Here is a 15,094-nt window from a genome sequence, read left to right as displayed (position 1 = left end):
GGGCACCTCAGCACACCCCCCAGGGCAGCAGGGCAGAGCTGGGCACCTCAGCACACCCCCGGGGCAGCAGGGCAGAGCTGGGCACCTCAGCACACCCCCAGGGCAGCAGGGCAGAGCTGGGCACCTCAGCACACCCCCCAGGGCAGCAGGGCAGAGCTGGGCACCTCAGCACACCCCCGGGGCAGCAGGGCAGAGCTGGGCACCTCAGCACACCCCCAGGGCAGCAGGGCAGAGCTGGGCACCTCAGCACACCCCTAGGGCAGCAGGGCAGAGCTGGGCACCTCAGCACACCCCCTGGGGCAGCAGGGCAGAGCTGGGCACCTCAGCACACTGCCAGGGCAGCAGGGCAGAGCTGGGCACCTCAGCACACTGCCAGGGCAGCAGGGCAGAGCTGGGCACCTCAGCACACTGCCAGGGCAGCAGGGCAGAGCTGGGCACCTCAGCACAGCCCCCGGGGCAGCAGGGCAGAGCCAGGGCTGGGCTGGGCGCCGCAGCGAGGGCAGCCCTGGTGAGGAAGGAAACCTCCCTGCCAGCTGCTGGGAGAGGTCACTCCCTGCCCACTCAGAGTGGTGCTGGTGAGGGAGGAGGGCAGTGCCCAGGAGAGCAGCACAAAAAGGCTCTTCATGAGAAGACAGAAGGCCATGAGGAGGCTCCTGCCTCTTCTGCAGCTCGCCTGGCAGGGCTGGGCACTGGGTGACAAGGACAGCCATGGCCAGCACTCTCTCCACAGCCAACAGGCTTCACCACAGCCTGGACCAGAGCACCACCAGTGCCAGCTGAGCCGTGCAGGCAGGAGGCCTGCAAGCAGCCTGCTGTCCTCCAGGAGGACACAGAGGAGCAGAGCCACAACCAGCACTTGCAGGGCACCTTCCCACCCGCCTGCAGGGCTGCACACTGCAGCTTCAGGGACAGGGGAGCAGCACTGGAGATGTGTGCAGGACAAGAGACACCCAAAGGTCCCACACCAGGTCAAGCATGGCCCCCAAAAAGAGCCTGAATGCTTTTCCTGGCTTTATAAAGAGAAGAGTGTGGCCAGCAGGGCAAGGCAGGTTCTCCTCCCCCTCTCCTCTGCACTGCCGAGGCTACATCTGGAGCCCTGGGGCCAGTTCTGGGCTCCCCAGCTCCAGAGGGACAGGGAACTGCTGGGGAGAGTCCAGGGCAGGCTGCAGAGCTGCTGAGGGGCCTGGAGCAGCTCTGGGAGCAGCAAAGGCTGAGAGCCCTGGGGCTGAGAGCCTGCAGAAGAGCAGCCCCAGAGGGCAGCTGAGCAATGCTCAGCAAGAGCTAAAGGAGCTGGGGGGGGCAAGAGGCTGGGGCCAGGCTCTGCTGAGTGGTGCCCAGGGCCAGCACAAGGGGCAGTGGGCACAGACTGGCAGCCAGGAGGTTGGATCTGAGCAGGAGGAGAAAGTTGTTTGTTGGGAGGGTGCTGGAGGCCTGGAGCAGGCTGCCCAGAGAGGTTGTGGAGTCTCCTGGTGTGGAGAGCTTCCAACCCCCCCTGGGCACTGTGCCCCTGGGCAAGCTGCTGGGGGTGCCCTGCTGGAGCAGGGCTTGGGCTGGGTGATGCCCAGAGCTCCCTTCCAGCCTCTCCCTGCTGGATTCTGAATAAAGTGATAACTGAGATTGCATCCAGCAGCCTCCCAACACAACCTCATCCTCCACCAGCATCCAGCAGCCTCCCAACACAACCTCATCCTCCACCAGCACAGGGTCACCCTCCCAGTACCAGCCTGTGGCAGATACAAGCAGCCCCTTGCTGCTGCAGGGTCATGGCACAGAGCAGCACTTCAGGCTTGTGGAGGATTCTGCCTCCTCACAACAAGCACTGCAGAAGTAAATTCAGAGCTGTGTCTCCTGCTGGAACAGCCTCCTGGCTGTCCTGCCAGGCCAGCAGCCAGGCCAGCAGGAAGGGCAGCAGCCAGGCCAGCAGGAAGGGCAGCAGGAAGGGCAGCAGGAAGGCCAGCAGGAAGGCCAGCAGCCAGGCCAGCAGCCAGGCCAGCAGCCAGGCCAGCAACCAGGCCAGCAGGAAGGGCAGCAGCCAGGCCAGCAGGAAGGCCAGCAGGAAGGGCAGCAGCCAGGCCAGCAGGAAGGGCAGCAGGAAGGGCAGCAGGAAGGGCAGCAGGAAGGGCAGCAGCCAGGCCAGCAGGAAGGGCAGCAGGAAGGGCAGCAGCCAGGCTAGCAGCCAGGGCAGCAGGAAGGGCAGCAGGAAGGGCAGCAGGAAGGGCAGCAGCCAGGCCAGCAGGAAGGGCAGCAGCCAGGCCAGCAGCCAGGCCAGCAGGAAGGGCAGCAGCCAGGCCAGCAGGAAGGGCAGCAGGAAGGGCAGCAGCCAGGCCAGCAGGAAGGCCAGCAGGAAGGGCAGCAGCCAGGCCAGCAGGAAGGGCAGCAGGAAGGCCAGCAGCCAGGCCAGCAGCCAGGCCAGCAGCCAGGCCAGCAGGAAGGGCAGCAGGAAGGGCAGCAGCCAGGCCAGCAGCCAGGCCAGCAGCCAGGCCAGCAGGAAGGGCAGCAGCCAGGCCAGCAGCCAGGCCAGCAGCCAGGCCAGCAGGAAGGGCAGCAGGAAGGGCAGCAGCCAGGCCAGCAGCCAGGCCAGCAGCCAGGCCAGCAGGATGGGCAGCAGCCAGGCCAGCAGCCAGGCCAGCAGGAAGGGCAGCAGCCAGGCCAGCAGGAAGGGCAGCAGGAAGGGCAGCAGCCAGGCCAGCAGGAAGGGCAGCAGCCAGGCCAGCAGCCAGGCCAGCAGCCAGTCCAGCAGCCAGGCCAGCAGCCAGGGCAGCAGCCAGTCCAGCAGCCAGGCCAGCAGCCAGGCCAGCAGGCAGGGCAGCAGCCAGGCCAGCAGGAAGGGCAGCAGGAAGGGCAGCAGCCAGGCCAGCAGCCAGGCCAGCAGCCAGGGCAGCAGCCAGGGCAGCAGCCAGGCCAGCAGGAAGGGCAGCAGCCAGGCCAGCAGGAAGGGCAGCAGCCAGGCCAGCAGCCAGGCCAGCAGCCAGGCCAGCAGCCAGGGCAGCAGCCAGGGCAGCAGCCCTCACTCACCTTCTGCGCTATCATCTTGGCCACCACGTCCCTGGCGTGCACGTCGATGGTGCACAGGGTCATGATCTTCTGCCTGTCCCCCTTGGAGAGCTGTCCCAGCAGCATGGTCACCAGGCTGTTCAGCTGGGCCACCTGCTTCTTGTGGTACTCCTTCATGGCATTCTCATAGCCCTCCTCCACCCTGCTGAAGGCGATCCCAACCTCGGTGGTCCACCAGATCTGGCTGCAGGTGAGGGCCACCTAGAGCAATGGAGAGCAGCAGAGCTGCCTGAAGGCTGGCAGCTGAAGTGCCCATGCCATCAAGTGTTTTGCACACAGCAGCCACAGCAGACAGGACCTGAGGGATCTGCTCTGTGAGGCTCAGAGCTCAGCTCAGGAGCAGACTCCTTCAGCAGACCTGTTTCAGTGCACCAGCAGCTTCCACACGCTCGGTGCAGCAGCAGGGGAGAAGCAGGAGGCCACAAGGCAGCCAGGGGAGTGTCTGAGGGGCTCTTTGCCCTCACCAGGCCCCACCACTTGGTTTTCCTGCTGCAGCTCTCACTCCTTGGGGTGCAGAGAGCTCCCCTGACCCCTGGTGCCGCAGGCACTGCCCAAGCCCCAGGCTCTGCAAGCCAACCAAGTGCACATCATCCCAGGACCCCCATCAGAGCACGGAGCTCAGCCTGGAAACTCCATCAGAAGACTGCCAGGGTAAAGGACAACTCCTCCTGGCTCTCTCCTGGCTGGGACTGTGGAGGCCAGACACATCCCCATCCACAGCAGGAGGCCATCACTGGAGGAGGGGAGGGTCAGAGCTGGAGGGGAAGCCCAGAGCTGCCTTTCCCACTGGCAGCTGTGTGGAGATGAGGAGCAGAGGCAGATACCTGGGCAGGGTAGTCAAAGAGCCACTGCTCCCTTGGCTTCTCTTCATAAGCCATGACAGCTTCTGCCATCTGGGCTCTCACTGTGGCCCTCATGCTGTCCAGCACATGGTTCAGCCAGACCTCAACCTGGAGAGGAGATGGAAGCACAGCAACACATTGGCACCCAAGCCCCTCTGGTAATCACAGAGCCACAGACTGCACTGGCTGGGAAGGGAGCCTCCAAAGTCATCCTGTCCTACCCCTGCAGGCAGCAGGGACAGCTCCAGCCACAGCAGGCTGCCCAGGACACAGCCAGGCTGAGCTTGAATGGCTCCAGGGCTGGAGCCTCCAGCACCTCCCTGGGCAGCCTGTGCCAGTGTCTCCCCAGCCTCCCTGTGCAGAACTTCCTCCTGAGCTCCAACCTGACTCTGCCCTGCTCCAGTTCCAAACCATTGCCCCTGGGCCTATCCCCACAGCCCTCCTGCACAGTCCCTGCCCAGCCTGCCCAGCAGGCTGCCCAGAGAGGTTGTGGAGTCTCCTGGTGTGGAGAGCTTCCAACCCCCCCGGGCATTGTGCCCCTGGGCAAGCTGCTGGGGGTGCCCTGCTGGAGCAGGGCTTGGACTCAGTGATCTTCAGAGGTCACTTCCAACCCCTACCATTTGTGATTCTCCATTTCAGCCCTGATCTCATCCAGTGAAAAGAGGAAGACTGGCAAAGGAGAAGCCCTGCTCCTGCCCATGATGCCCCTCAGAGCTGCTCAGTTTGGTTTTATCCTGCACCCCTCCTTACCAGGGCTGCCTGTCACAAGCTGCACAACCCAGCTTCAGCACCTCCCAGGAAGTTTCACTGTCAGGAGAAGGCCACAGACCTTCCTCCCTCAGTGGCCTGTGACAGCACCCAGCCCTGGTGAGGGTCTGTCAGAGTGGCAGCAGGGGATGTGGTGTGAGGAGGAATCAAATTGAACCTCACCTCCAGCCTTCCTCACCATTCAAAAGAGGAGCTGGGAAGCTCTAAGACATCTTGGCCACACAAGGGGCAGGAGAGCAGTTCTGACAGCAGGGCCTGTGGTGCCAGCAGCAGGGGCAATGGTTTGGAACTCAGAGAGGGAGCTTGAGAGTGGAGAGAAGGAGAAATGTTTGGTGCTGAGGGTGGGGAGAGCCTGGCCCAGGCTGGCCAGAGAGCTGGGAGCTGCCCCATGGCTGGCAGCAGTGCAGGGCAGGTTGTGTGGGGCTGTGAGCAGCCTGCTCTGGCTGGGGCTGTCCCTGCTGGCTGCAGGGGGTGGACTGGAGGGGCTTTGGAGGTCCCTTCCCACCCAGCCCATGGCAGACAAGGTCTCTGCTCCCACCTGGCCGCTGCAGTCGCAGGGCTGGCTGAAGCTGACGTACTCCTCCTCTCCACTGTGCATCCCCAGCCCGACCTTGGTTGGCTTCTGCTCAGAATCCAGCTGGAATTCCAGCCTGGCCAAGCTGTCAAAGAGTTTGGGAAGATGTCTCTGAACCTGCAAGAGGAAAGGGAGGAGCAGTGACTGGGAGGGGCCCAGCAGCAGGGAGGCCACCGTGGGGGCAGAGCCTCCTCCCTCACCCTGCCTGCAGCACTGCAGGGAGAGCCTCTCCTGCTGCCTCCGGTAATACATCCTGCAGTGCTGCCTCCAGCTCCGGGGCCCAGCACAGGAAGGACCTGCAGCTGCTGGAGAGGCTCCAGAGAGGGCCACCAAGATGAGCAGAGGCTGCAGAGCCTCCCCTGTGGGGCCAGGCTGGGAGAGCTGGGGCTGTGCAGCCTGCAGAAGAGAAGGCTCCAGGGAGACCTCAGAGCAGCTGCCAGGACCTGAAGGGCTCCAGGAGAGCTGGGGAGGGACTCTGGACAAGGGCTGGGAGTGCCAGGCTGAGGAACAATGGCTTTGAGCTGGGAGAGGAGAGATTGAGACTGGAGAGGAGGAAGGAGCCCTTGAGAGAGGTGAGAGACTGGCACAGGCTGCCCAGGGATGTGGTTGAGGCCAGGCCCTGGAGCAATTCAAGGTCAAACTTAATGCTGCCCTGAGCAACCTGCTCGAGTTGAAGGTGTCCCTGCTGACTGCAGGGGGTTGCAGAGGATGACATTTGAGGGTCACATCCAGCCTGATGTCCTGACAACAACCCAGAGCTCCTACCTAACAGCCATCCTGACCATAAGCACTCTTCCAGAAGGCAAAGAGCAGCCCAGTCCTGCCCTGTTCACAGCCAGCTGGGTCTGAAAAGCCACCAGGGTGATCAGATGTGGCTGCTGTGGGCTCCCAACACCAGCAGCTGCCTGCTGCGAGCTGAGAAGGTCACTCAGGCTTCCTCCGGCTCAGTGCGGCGCACACAACACTTCCCTGCCTGTGCCACACACCACTGCCAACAGCAAGGTGGCTTCTGCCAGGCCTCATGTGCCCATGGCAAGGTCCCAGAGCAGGCCCAGACAGGAGCTGCCTCTCTCAGTGACAGCCAGAGAGGGGGAGATGGGCAGCTCCCATGGGTGGCAGCCCATGGTGTCTGCTGCTCTGCTGCTTCCAGGCAGAGACTCCTGAAGGATCAGAGCAGCCCTCACAGCCTGTCCCTCACAGTGGCACAGCTCAGTGGTCTGCTTGCACATGTTCAGGCAGGAGCAGATCCTGCAGCTCTGAGCAGCACAGGGGCCTCAGCTGCCCCCCAGAGCAGGCTGCCTCCTTCCAAGCCTGAGGCAGAGCAGCAGTGAGGCTGCCAGACCCCCAGTCCTGGGGTCGGGTTGGGGACCTCACTCCAGGAAGGACATTGGAGCAGGGCCAGAGAAGGGCAACAGAGCTGGGGAGGGGTCTGGAGAGCAGGACTGGGGAGGAGCAGCTGAGGGAGCTGGGGGTGTGCAGCCTGGAGCAGAGGAGGCTGAGGGAGACCTCATTGCTCTCTGCAGCTCCCTGAGAGGAGGCTGGAGCCAGGTGGGGCTTGGGCTCTGCTCCCTAGGCTCAGGTGAGAGGAGAGGAACTGGACTGAAATTGTGCCAGGGGAGGCTGAGGTTGGAGAGGAGGAGAAACTTCTTTGCTGCCAGAGTGGTCAGGGCCTGGCAGAGGCTGCCCAGGGAGGTGGTGGAGTCCCCATGCCTGGAGGTGTTGCAGCAAGCTGTGGCCATGGCTCCTGGGGGCATGGTTTGGTGGCCATGGGTTGGGTTGGTGTTGGACTGGCTGAGCATGCAGAGCTCTTCAACCCCAAACCATTCTGAGATTCTATGAAACCCTCCCTTACATCCAGAAGGTTCTGTGCACAAGTCCTCACTGCCCATGCTCAGACCCTGGCCCACAGAATGGGCTCCAGCCCTTGGTGCCATGCTGCCACCAGAGCCCTGCTTGAGCAGGGGGGGTTGGAAGCTCTCCACACCAGGAGACTCCACAACCTCTCTGGGCAGCCTGCTCCAGGCCTCCAGCACCCTCCCAACAAACAACTTTCTCCTCCTGCTCAGATCCAACCTCCTGGCTGCCAGTCTGTGCCCACTGCCCCTTGTGCTGGCCCTGGGCACCACTCAGCAGAGCCTGGCCCCAGCCTCTTGCCCCCCACAGCTCCTTTAGCTCTTGCTGACCTCTGCCCACTGTGGTCAGGAGGTGCCTGTGCTGCTCTGGGGAATGGGGGAAGAGCACAGTGAAGCCATCTCCCAAGCCAGGAAGGGTCACTGCAAGTCCCTCCCCAGCACAATGGACATGAAAGATGTGGACTTGGAGTGGGGCTGGAGGAGCACATGAAGATGAGCTGAGGGTGATCCCTCTGCTGGGAGCCAGGCTGAGAGAGTTGGGCTTGTTCAGTCTGGAGAAGAGAAGGCTCCAGGGAGAGCTTCTGGTGGCCTTGCAGTGCTGAAAGGGCCAAGCAGAAACCTGGGGACAGAGTTTGGAGCAGGGCCTGTGGTGCCAGCAGCAGGGGCAATGGTTTGGAACTCAGAGAGGGAGCTTGAGAGTGGAGAGAAGGAGAAATGTTTGGTGCTGAGGGTGGGGAGAGCCTAGAAGAGGTCACCCAGAGAAGCTGTGGCTGTGCCCTGCCTGGAGGTGCTCCAGGCCAGGCTGGATGAGGCCCTGAGCAGCCTGTGCTGGTGGGAGGGGTCCCTGCCCAGGGCAGAGTCAGGTCCCTCCCAGCCCAGCCTGTTCCATGGTTCTGTGCTGCAGCCATTCAGTGCAGAGCCCAGGAGGGTTGGTCCATGTGGAGTGATTCCCCCTCACATGGCACTCAGGCACCAGCTCCAGAAGCCAGCCTGGAGAGCAGGAGCCCCTCAGGCACCTGGTGCAGGAGGTCAGACCCAAAGCCTGGCCCCTGAGCTGCCCAGGGACCAGAGGCAGCCCAGAGCCACTGCCTGGCCTCCAGCTGCCCTGCCTCTTGCATGCTGAGCTCTTCTCACCTCTGCAGGCATCCCCAAGGCCTCTCCTTGGGGGAAGCAAGCAGCAGCTGCCTAGGAAATGACTCTTGTGGCTAAATAAGAGCCCCCTGCAAGGCACCAGCACCTCCACCCTGGGATGTGCAAGTGGCTCTCTGAGCAGCAGATGATGTCTGGGGGCATCTCAGGTTGGGGATCTAAGGTCAGCAACAGATCTGGGCCGAGATCTCCAGATGAATTCCTCCCACCTCCCTGCAGCCCAGCAGGAACAAACCCCCTGCCACCCTCTGCTCTGGGCAGTGCTCTCAGAACCCTCTGCAAAGGGCACCAGGGTGGGATCAGGCAGCACACAGTGCAGGTGCTGCCCTTCAGACATGCCAGCTGTGAGGGAGCTGTCACCCAGCCAAGGGAGGGTGGGAGACAAAGCACTCCAGGAAAGCCAAGCTCCAGAGGAGTCCCAAGACAGCATCTCCCAGATGGCATCAGTGGCAAAGGGGCTGCAGGATGAGGCTCACCAGCTGGGGGTTGGTGCCATTGGAGAGGATATCCAATAAATCTGCAGAAGAAATGAAGTAGAACCTGGGGAAGGCCAACTTCTTCATGTCCAAATACTCAGCCAAAGCCTTCTCACACAGCAACAACCTGGGGGACAAAGCAGGTGAGCAGAGCCTGGGACAGGAGGGCAGAGAAGGGGAGGGGAGGGAGGAAGAGGAGAAGAGGGAGGGAGGAGGGGGAGGAAGGGCTTCCTGGAGCACAGGTTAAACTCTTTGGAGTCTCTGCCCAAACCCTGGCATTCCTGATGCTCTGCCTACCTGCTCTGAATGTCCTCCAGCTGCTGGGACAGCCCAGGTTTGCTGGTGGCCTCCAGCACGTTTGGGGTTCTCTGGGCCTCCCAGGCCAGCTCTCTGAAGTCCACATCGATCCCCTCGAAGCGTTTGGAGTCCTGAGAGCAGGAGCAGAGCGAGGGCAAAGGATGTGTGAGAGCCCAGCCTGCAGGCACTGCCCCTGGGCTGGGGGCAGAGGGGCAGGGGGCTTGCTGTCCAGCACAGAGGCTCCTGCCCAGCAGCTCACAAGTGCTCTTCCAGCCAGGTGTCCACAGCACGTTCCCCACGGGGCAGCTGCCCCTGCACCCCAGACAGGTCCTGGATAACTCAGCCATGCAGAGGCCAATGCCCAGCACCAACCACTCTCCTGGGAGCCAGCTCCTCTCTAAATGCTCCTCACAGCTCTTCCTGCCCAGAGGCAGTATCAAGCTCCACTGGCCACAGCAGCAGGAGATGCTGCCATGAGGGAAAGGCTGCTGACCTCAGGGGAGTTCATTCCTGCCCTCTTGCCATGGTGTAGGCATCCCAGTGCCCATCCCTGGCAGGGCAATGATGACTCTGGCAGAGCAGAGCCCTCCCTTGCCTTCAGTAAGGCCATGGGAACCCCAGCAGAGGACAGGAGGAGAGGGATTGAGACTGGAGAGGAGGAAGAAATTCCTGGCAGTGAGGGTGGGGAGAGCCTGGCACAGGCTGCCCAGGGAGGCTGTGGCTGTGCCCTGCCTGGAGCTGTTCCAGGCCAGGCTGGATGAGGCCCTGAGCAAGCTGTGCTGGTGGGAGGGGTCCCTGCCCAGGGCAGGGGGCTGGGGCTGGGGCTGGCTGAGCTTTCAGGTCCCTTCCAACCCAGCCCATGCTGTGAGTCTATGCTGAGTTTTGCTCTGTGCCTAACAGGGACCCTGAATTCCTGGGGGTGGCAGGAGGACCAAAGCAGGCTGTGGCCACAAGGGCTCTGCTGCTCCCTCCTGCCCCTCCTGAGCGAGGCAGGACACTGAGCACAGCTCCCCAGGCTCTGCTCACACTGCCAGGGCAAAGCTGTGCTGAGCTGGGGCTGCAGCCCTCCCTGCACCCAGAGCTGGCCCACAGCCTGCCCCCACAGCCTGCCCCCCACAGCCTGCCCCCCACAGCCAGCCCCCCACAGCCTGTCCCCCACAGCCTGCCCCCACAGCCTGCTCCCATACCCTGCCCCCCACAGCCTGCCCCCCACAGCCTGCTCCCATACCCTGCCCCCACAGCCTGCCCCCCACAGCCTGCCCCCACAGCCAGCCCCCCACAGCCTGCCCCCACAGCCTGCCCCCCACAGCCAGCCCCCCACAGACTGCCCCCATACCCTGCCCCCCACAGCCTGCCCCCCACAGCCAGCCCCCCACAGCCTGCTCCCATACCCTGCCCCCACAGCCTGCCCCCCACAGCCAGCCCCCCACAGACTGCCCCCACAGCCTGCCCCCCACAGCCTGCCCCCCACAGCCTGCCCCCACAGCCTGCCCCCCACAGCCTGCCCCCACAGCCTGCCCCCATACCCTGCCCCCACAGCCTGCCCCCTACAGCCTGCCCCCATACCCTGCCCCCCACAGCCAGCCCCCCACAGCCAGCCCCCCACAGCCTGCCCCCATACCCTGCCCCCCACAGCCAGCCCCCCACAGCCAGCCCCCACAGCCTGCCCCCCACAGCCTGCCCCCCACAGCCTGCCCCCACAGCCTGCCCCCATACCCTGCCCCCACAGCCTGCCCCCCACAGCCTGCCCCCCACAGCCTGCCCCCACAGCCAGCCCCCATACCCTGCCCCCCACAGCCTGCCCCCCACAGCCTGCTCCCATACCCTGCCCCCCACAGCCAGCCCCCCACAGCCAGTCCCCATACCCTGCCCCCACAGCCAGCCCCCATACCTTGCCCCCCACAGCCTGCCCCCCACAGCCAGCCCCCCACAGCCTGCCCCCACAGCCAGCCCCCCACAGCCTGCCCCCACAGCCAGCCCCCATACCCTGCCCCATACCCTGCCCCATACCCTGCCCCAGCCCTGGATGTATCCTGAGCAGCTTCAGCCCCCAGGGGCTGTCAGCTTTCTCTCAGGGAGGGAGGAGGCTGACTGGTGCCACCTGCCAGATGGGCACTGAGGTGCAGGCAGCTGCCCAGCAGGAGGCAGGATGAATCCATGATGTGATTTACCACCTGCCATTAGGTAGCTGCAGGATGCCAGAGCTCCCTGGCACATGGTGCAGCCTCTGGGGCACTGCTTATGGGCACCTCAGCCTGCCCAGGGAGCCAGGGGTGCCTGCAGCTCTGCCCAGCTCAGCAAGGCACAGCCCAAGCAGGGCAGGGGGAAGGGCTGGGGGCAGGGTGGAGACTGGTCCAGGTGGCAGTGGGCTCAGCACATCCCCTCCGGGGTGTCAGTCCCCTGGCACTGCTGCCAGTGACCCTGCACCTGGATGGGGACAGCAGTGACACAGACAGCTGCAGGCCACTGCTGAGTGGAAGGCAGGGACAGCAAGGGCAAGAGGAGGGACTGCACCATGGAGGAGCAGCTACTGCAGCAGGACACTGAGGGGGGACCTGCTGGAGAGCAGCTCTGCAGAGAAGGGCCTGGGAGTGCTGGGGGACAACAAGCTCCCCATGAGCCAGAAACGTGCCCTGGAGGCCAGGAAGGGCAATGGGGTCCTGGGGTACACAAAGAAGAGTGTGGCCAGCAGGGCAGGGCAGGTTGTTCTTGCCCTCTGCTCTGCCCTAGTGGGGGCATGTCTGGAGCCCTGGGCCCAGTTCTGGGCTCCCCAGCTCCAGAGGGACAGGGAACTGCTGGAGAGAGCCCAGGGCAGGCTGCAGAGCTGCTGAGGGGCCTGGAGCAGCTCTGGGAGCAGCAAAGGCTGAGAGCCCTGGGGCTGAGAGCCTGCAGAAGAGCAGCCCCAGAGGGCAGCTGAGCAATGCTCAGCAAGAGCTGAAGGAGCTGTGGGGGGCAAGAGGCTGGGGCCAGGCTCTGCTGAGTGGTGCCCAGGGCCAGCACAAGGGGCAGTGGGCACAGACTGGCAGCTAGGAGGTTGGATCTGAGCAGGAGGAGAAAGTTGTTTGTTGGGAGGGTGCTGGAGGCCTGGAGCAGGCTGCCCAGAGAGGTTGTGGAGTCTCCTGGTGTGGAGAGCTTCCAACCCCCCCTGGGCACTGTGCCCCTGGGCAGGCTGCTGGGGGTGCCCTGCTGGAGCAGGACTGGACTGGGTGATGCCCAGAGCTCCCTTCCAGCCTCTCCCTGCTGGGGTTCTGGCAGTGCCCAGTATGGATGTGGGTGCCCAGCAGGGTTTTCTCTGTAAGGAAGGGAATCTGGAACCAGGCTGGAAGCTGGTTCCAGGGCAGCCCTGGGGAGGTCACCCATGACTGTTCCACCCTCTGGAGCAGGAGGTGGAGAGCAGCTGCCCTCTCCCTGCCCAGCACCATGGGCAGAGAAGGGGATGCAGCCAAGCTGCCTGGTGCCAGCTCTGGTGTGCCAGTTTGCAATGTCTGAGTGAGCAGCCCAGTCCCCTTCCCTCTGAGGAGAGCAGGGACATGCCTGCTGCCCTGAGGAGCCAGCAGCTCATGCTGCAGGAGCTCTGGGTCTGTGACACAGCAGTGGGAGGGAGGAATCAGCATCCCAGCAAGGCTCAGCCACCACCCACAGCACAACCACCCCGGGGGCAGCACCAGGGGAACCACCACAGCTCTGAGGGAGCCTCCCAGCCAGGAAGGCAGAAGGAGAGGAGCCCCTCCAAAGGGAGGACCTTCAGGCTGGCAGAGATGGGGCAGTGCAGCCTTGGGGTAGGTCTAGGCTGTGTCCCACAGCTCTTGGACAGAAAGTGGCAGGATGGCAATCACCCCCTGGGTGTAAAGAGGAAAACAAGGCTAAATCCCAACTATTCCCACTGGATAGATGACAAACACAGGCTGGCTGTGTAGGGTGACTTTCTCTCTCTTCAGCTTCCCTGCTCTAGCAGACAGCAGCTCTGGCTTCTGCTTGGCTTTGCTGCCCTTGGCTGTGCTCCTGTTGTGGCTGAGGCTCTAACAAAACAACTCTCTGCTCCTTCTCTTGTCCCTTGTGTACAGGGGTGAAGAGGGAAGGGGGCAGGGTGTGGGGAAGCTATTATTAGCCCCCTGCTTTTGTCCAGGGGGTTCCTGTGCTGTTTGTCAATTGTACTCCCCTGTCAGTGTTGTCTGCACACACTCCTGCAGGCCTCTGCAGCTGGCACCCCTGCTGCCAAGCACAGCTCCACGTGCCTCCCGCTGAGCTGCCCTGGCCATTGCTGGGGGCAATTTGCAACCCATCACAAGCCTGGAGAAGAGAAGGCTCCAGGGAGACCTCAGAGCTGCATTTTAAGAGCTGCAGGCAGGCTGGGGAGGGGCTGTTCAGAAGGGCTGTGGGGACAGGATGAGAGACAATGCTTGGAACTGGAGCAGGGCAGAGTTAGGTTGGAGCTCAGGAGGAAGTTCTGCACAGGGAGGCTGGGGAGACACTGGCACAGGCTGCCCAGGGGGGTGGTGGAGGCCCAGCCCTGGAGCCATCCAAGCTCAGCCTGGCTGTGTCCCTGTGCAGCCTGCTCTGGCTGGAGCTGTCCCTGCTGCCTGCAGGGGTAGGACAGGATGCCCTTGGAGGCTCCCTGCTGACCAGAGGCGTTCTGTGACCCATGACCCGGTCCTGCTGCAGGGAGGCTCTCCCTCAGCACCTCCCACCAGGGAGGCAGAATCCCTGGGGCTCCTACCTGGGGCAGCTGTGTCTGTATATCTTCTGAGCCCAGGAAGATGCTCTCCAGGTGAGCCCAGGCGCGCTGCACCTGGAACCAGAGGCCGATGGCGCAGTCGGCGGCGGCCAGCTTCCGCTGCCAGCCGGCCACCTCCTCCAGGAAGAAAGCGATGCCCTTGGAGCTCAGCAGGCCCTGCAGCTGCACCTGGTTGTCCTCCAGGGTTTCCAGGAGCTCCACATCCGGCTTCAGCAGCGGGACGCCGCTCCTGGGGTGAGGCTCATAGCGGAACTCCATGGAGCCCCAGGTCAGCTGCAGCTCCCCCAGCACCTTCTCCATGCCCATCTCCCGCGCCGCCCTGTCCACGATGCCGCGCACCTCGTCCTCGAAGTCGTGCAGGTTGAGCCGCAGGAGGTCAGCCAGGGTGGTGGTGGAGTCCATCACAAAGCTCACCCCTGTCAGCTGCACCAGCTGGCCCCAGTGCCTGTCTCTGATGGCGGGGCTCTGCAGCTCGGCCACGGCCCGCAGCGCCCGCAGCGTGTTCCTCACCCTGCCGTCCAGCCCGCTGAAGGCGTCCCAGCCCCTCACCTCCTTGTCCAGACTCCTCAGCTCTCTGGCAAACCTTCTGCACTCCAGATCCATGCTCTCCACGTCGATTGCCGCCCACTTGGTGGTCTGCCAGGCCTCAAGGGTGGTGTTGACAAGGGAGATCATGTCCCAGAGCTCTTTGAGCAGACACAGCTCCTTCCTGCACTGCCTCAGCTGTTTGTAGTCTGGCACCATGACTTCAAAGAGCCCAGCTGCTTCCTGGATGGAGCCCATGGCTGCCTCCATTGCTTTAATCTCCACCTGCTTGGCATCCAGCAGCTCATAAGGCTTCTGGGTGTCAAACCTAGACAGAAATGTTTGTTCTTGATCAGTGACATCAGAAACAGCTTCTAAAGCAAACACAAACCAAAGAGTGCCTTGGTGAGACACAGCAGAGATGAAAGCTCTGCAGGGCACACCGATGGCACAGCCACGTGGCACTGCCAGCACCACCTGAGAGTCACACAGTTGTTTGGCTTGGAAATCATTGAGTCCACCCATGGCCACCAAACCCTGGCCCCAGGAGCCATGGCCACAGCTTGCTGCAACACCTCCAGGCATGGGGACTCCACCACCTCCCTGGGCAGCCTCTGCCAGGCCCTGACCACTCTGGCAGCAAAGAACTTCTTCTTCCTCTCCAACCTAAGCCTCCTCTGGCACAATTACAGAACATTTCCTCTCCTTCTCTCACCTGAGCCTAGGGAGCAGAGCCCAAGCCCCACCTGGCTCCAGCCTCCTCTCAGGAGCTGCAGAGAGCAATGAGGTCTCCCTCAGCCTCCTCTGCTCCAGGCTCAACA

The 15,094-nt window shown here is 63.3% G+C and overlaps 1 protein-coding gene across 1 annotated transcript in view; it reads right to left on the bottom strand.

The window, feature by feature from the left end:
- Positions 1-15,094, bottom strand: part of DNAH9 (dynein axonemal heavy chain 9) — a 192,807-nt gene that overhangs the window by 147,229 nt on the left and 30,484 nt on the right. The window contains exons 17-22 of the mRNA XM_054170731.1: positions 13,731-14,601; positions 9,014-9,144; positions 8,717-8,843; positions 5,203-5,355; positions 3,879-4,004; positions 3,016-3,255 (exon numbers count right to left, since the gene is read on the bottom strand). Coding sequence (XP_054026706.1) covers positions 3,016-3,255; positions 3,879-4,004; positions 5,203-5,355; positions 8,717-8,843; positions 9,014-9,144; positions 13,731-14,601 — 1,648 coding nt within the window. The remainder of the gene's footprint in view (positions 1-3,015; positions 3,256-3,878; positions 4,005-5,202; positions 5,356-8,716; positions 8,844-9,013; positions 9,145-13,730; positions 14,602-15,094) is intronic.

The sequence above is a fragment of the Dryobates pubescens genome, chromosome 20, assembly GCF_014839835.1.
Source record: "Dryobates pubescens isolate bDryPub1 chromosome 20, bDryPub1.pri, whole genome shotgun sequence".
NCBI lineage: Eukaryota > Metazoa > Chordata > Aves > Piciformes > Picidae > Dryobates > Dryobates pubescens.
Note: the sequence above shows the minus strand (reverse complement) of the source record. Positions and strands in the feature narration are given on the sequence as shown.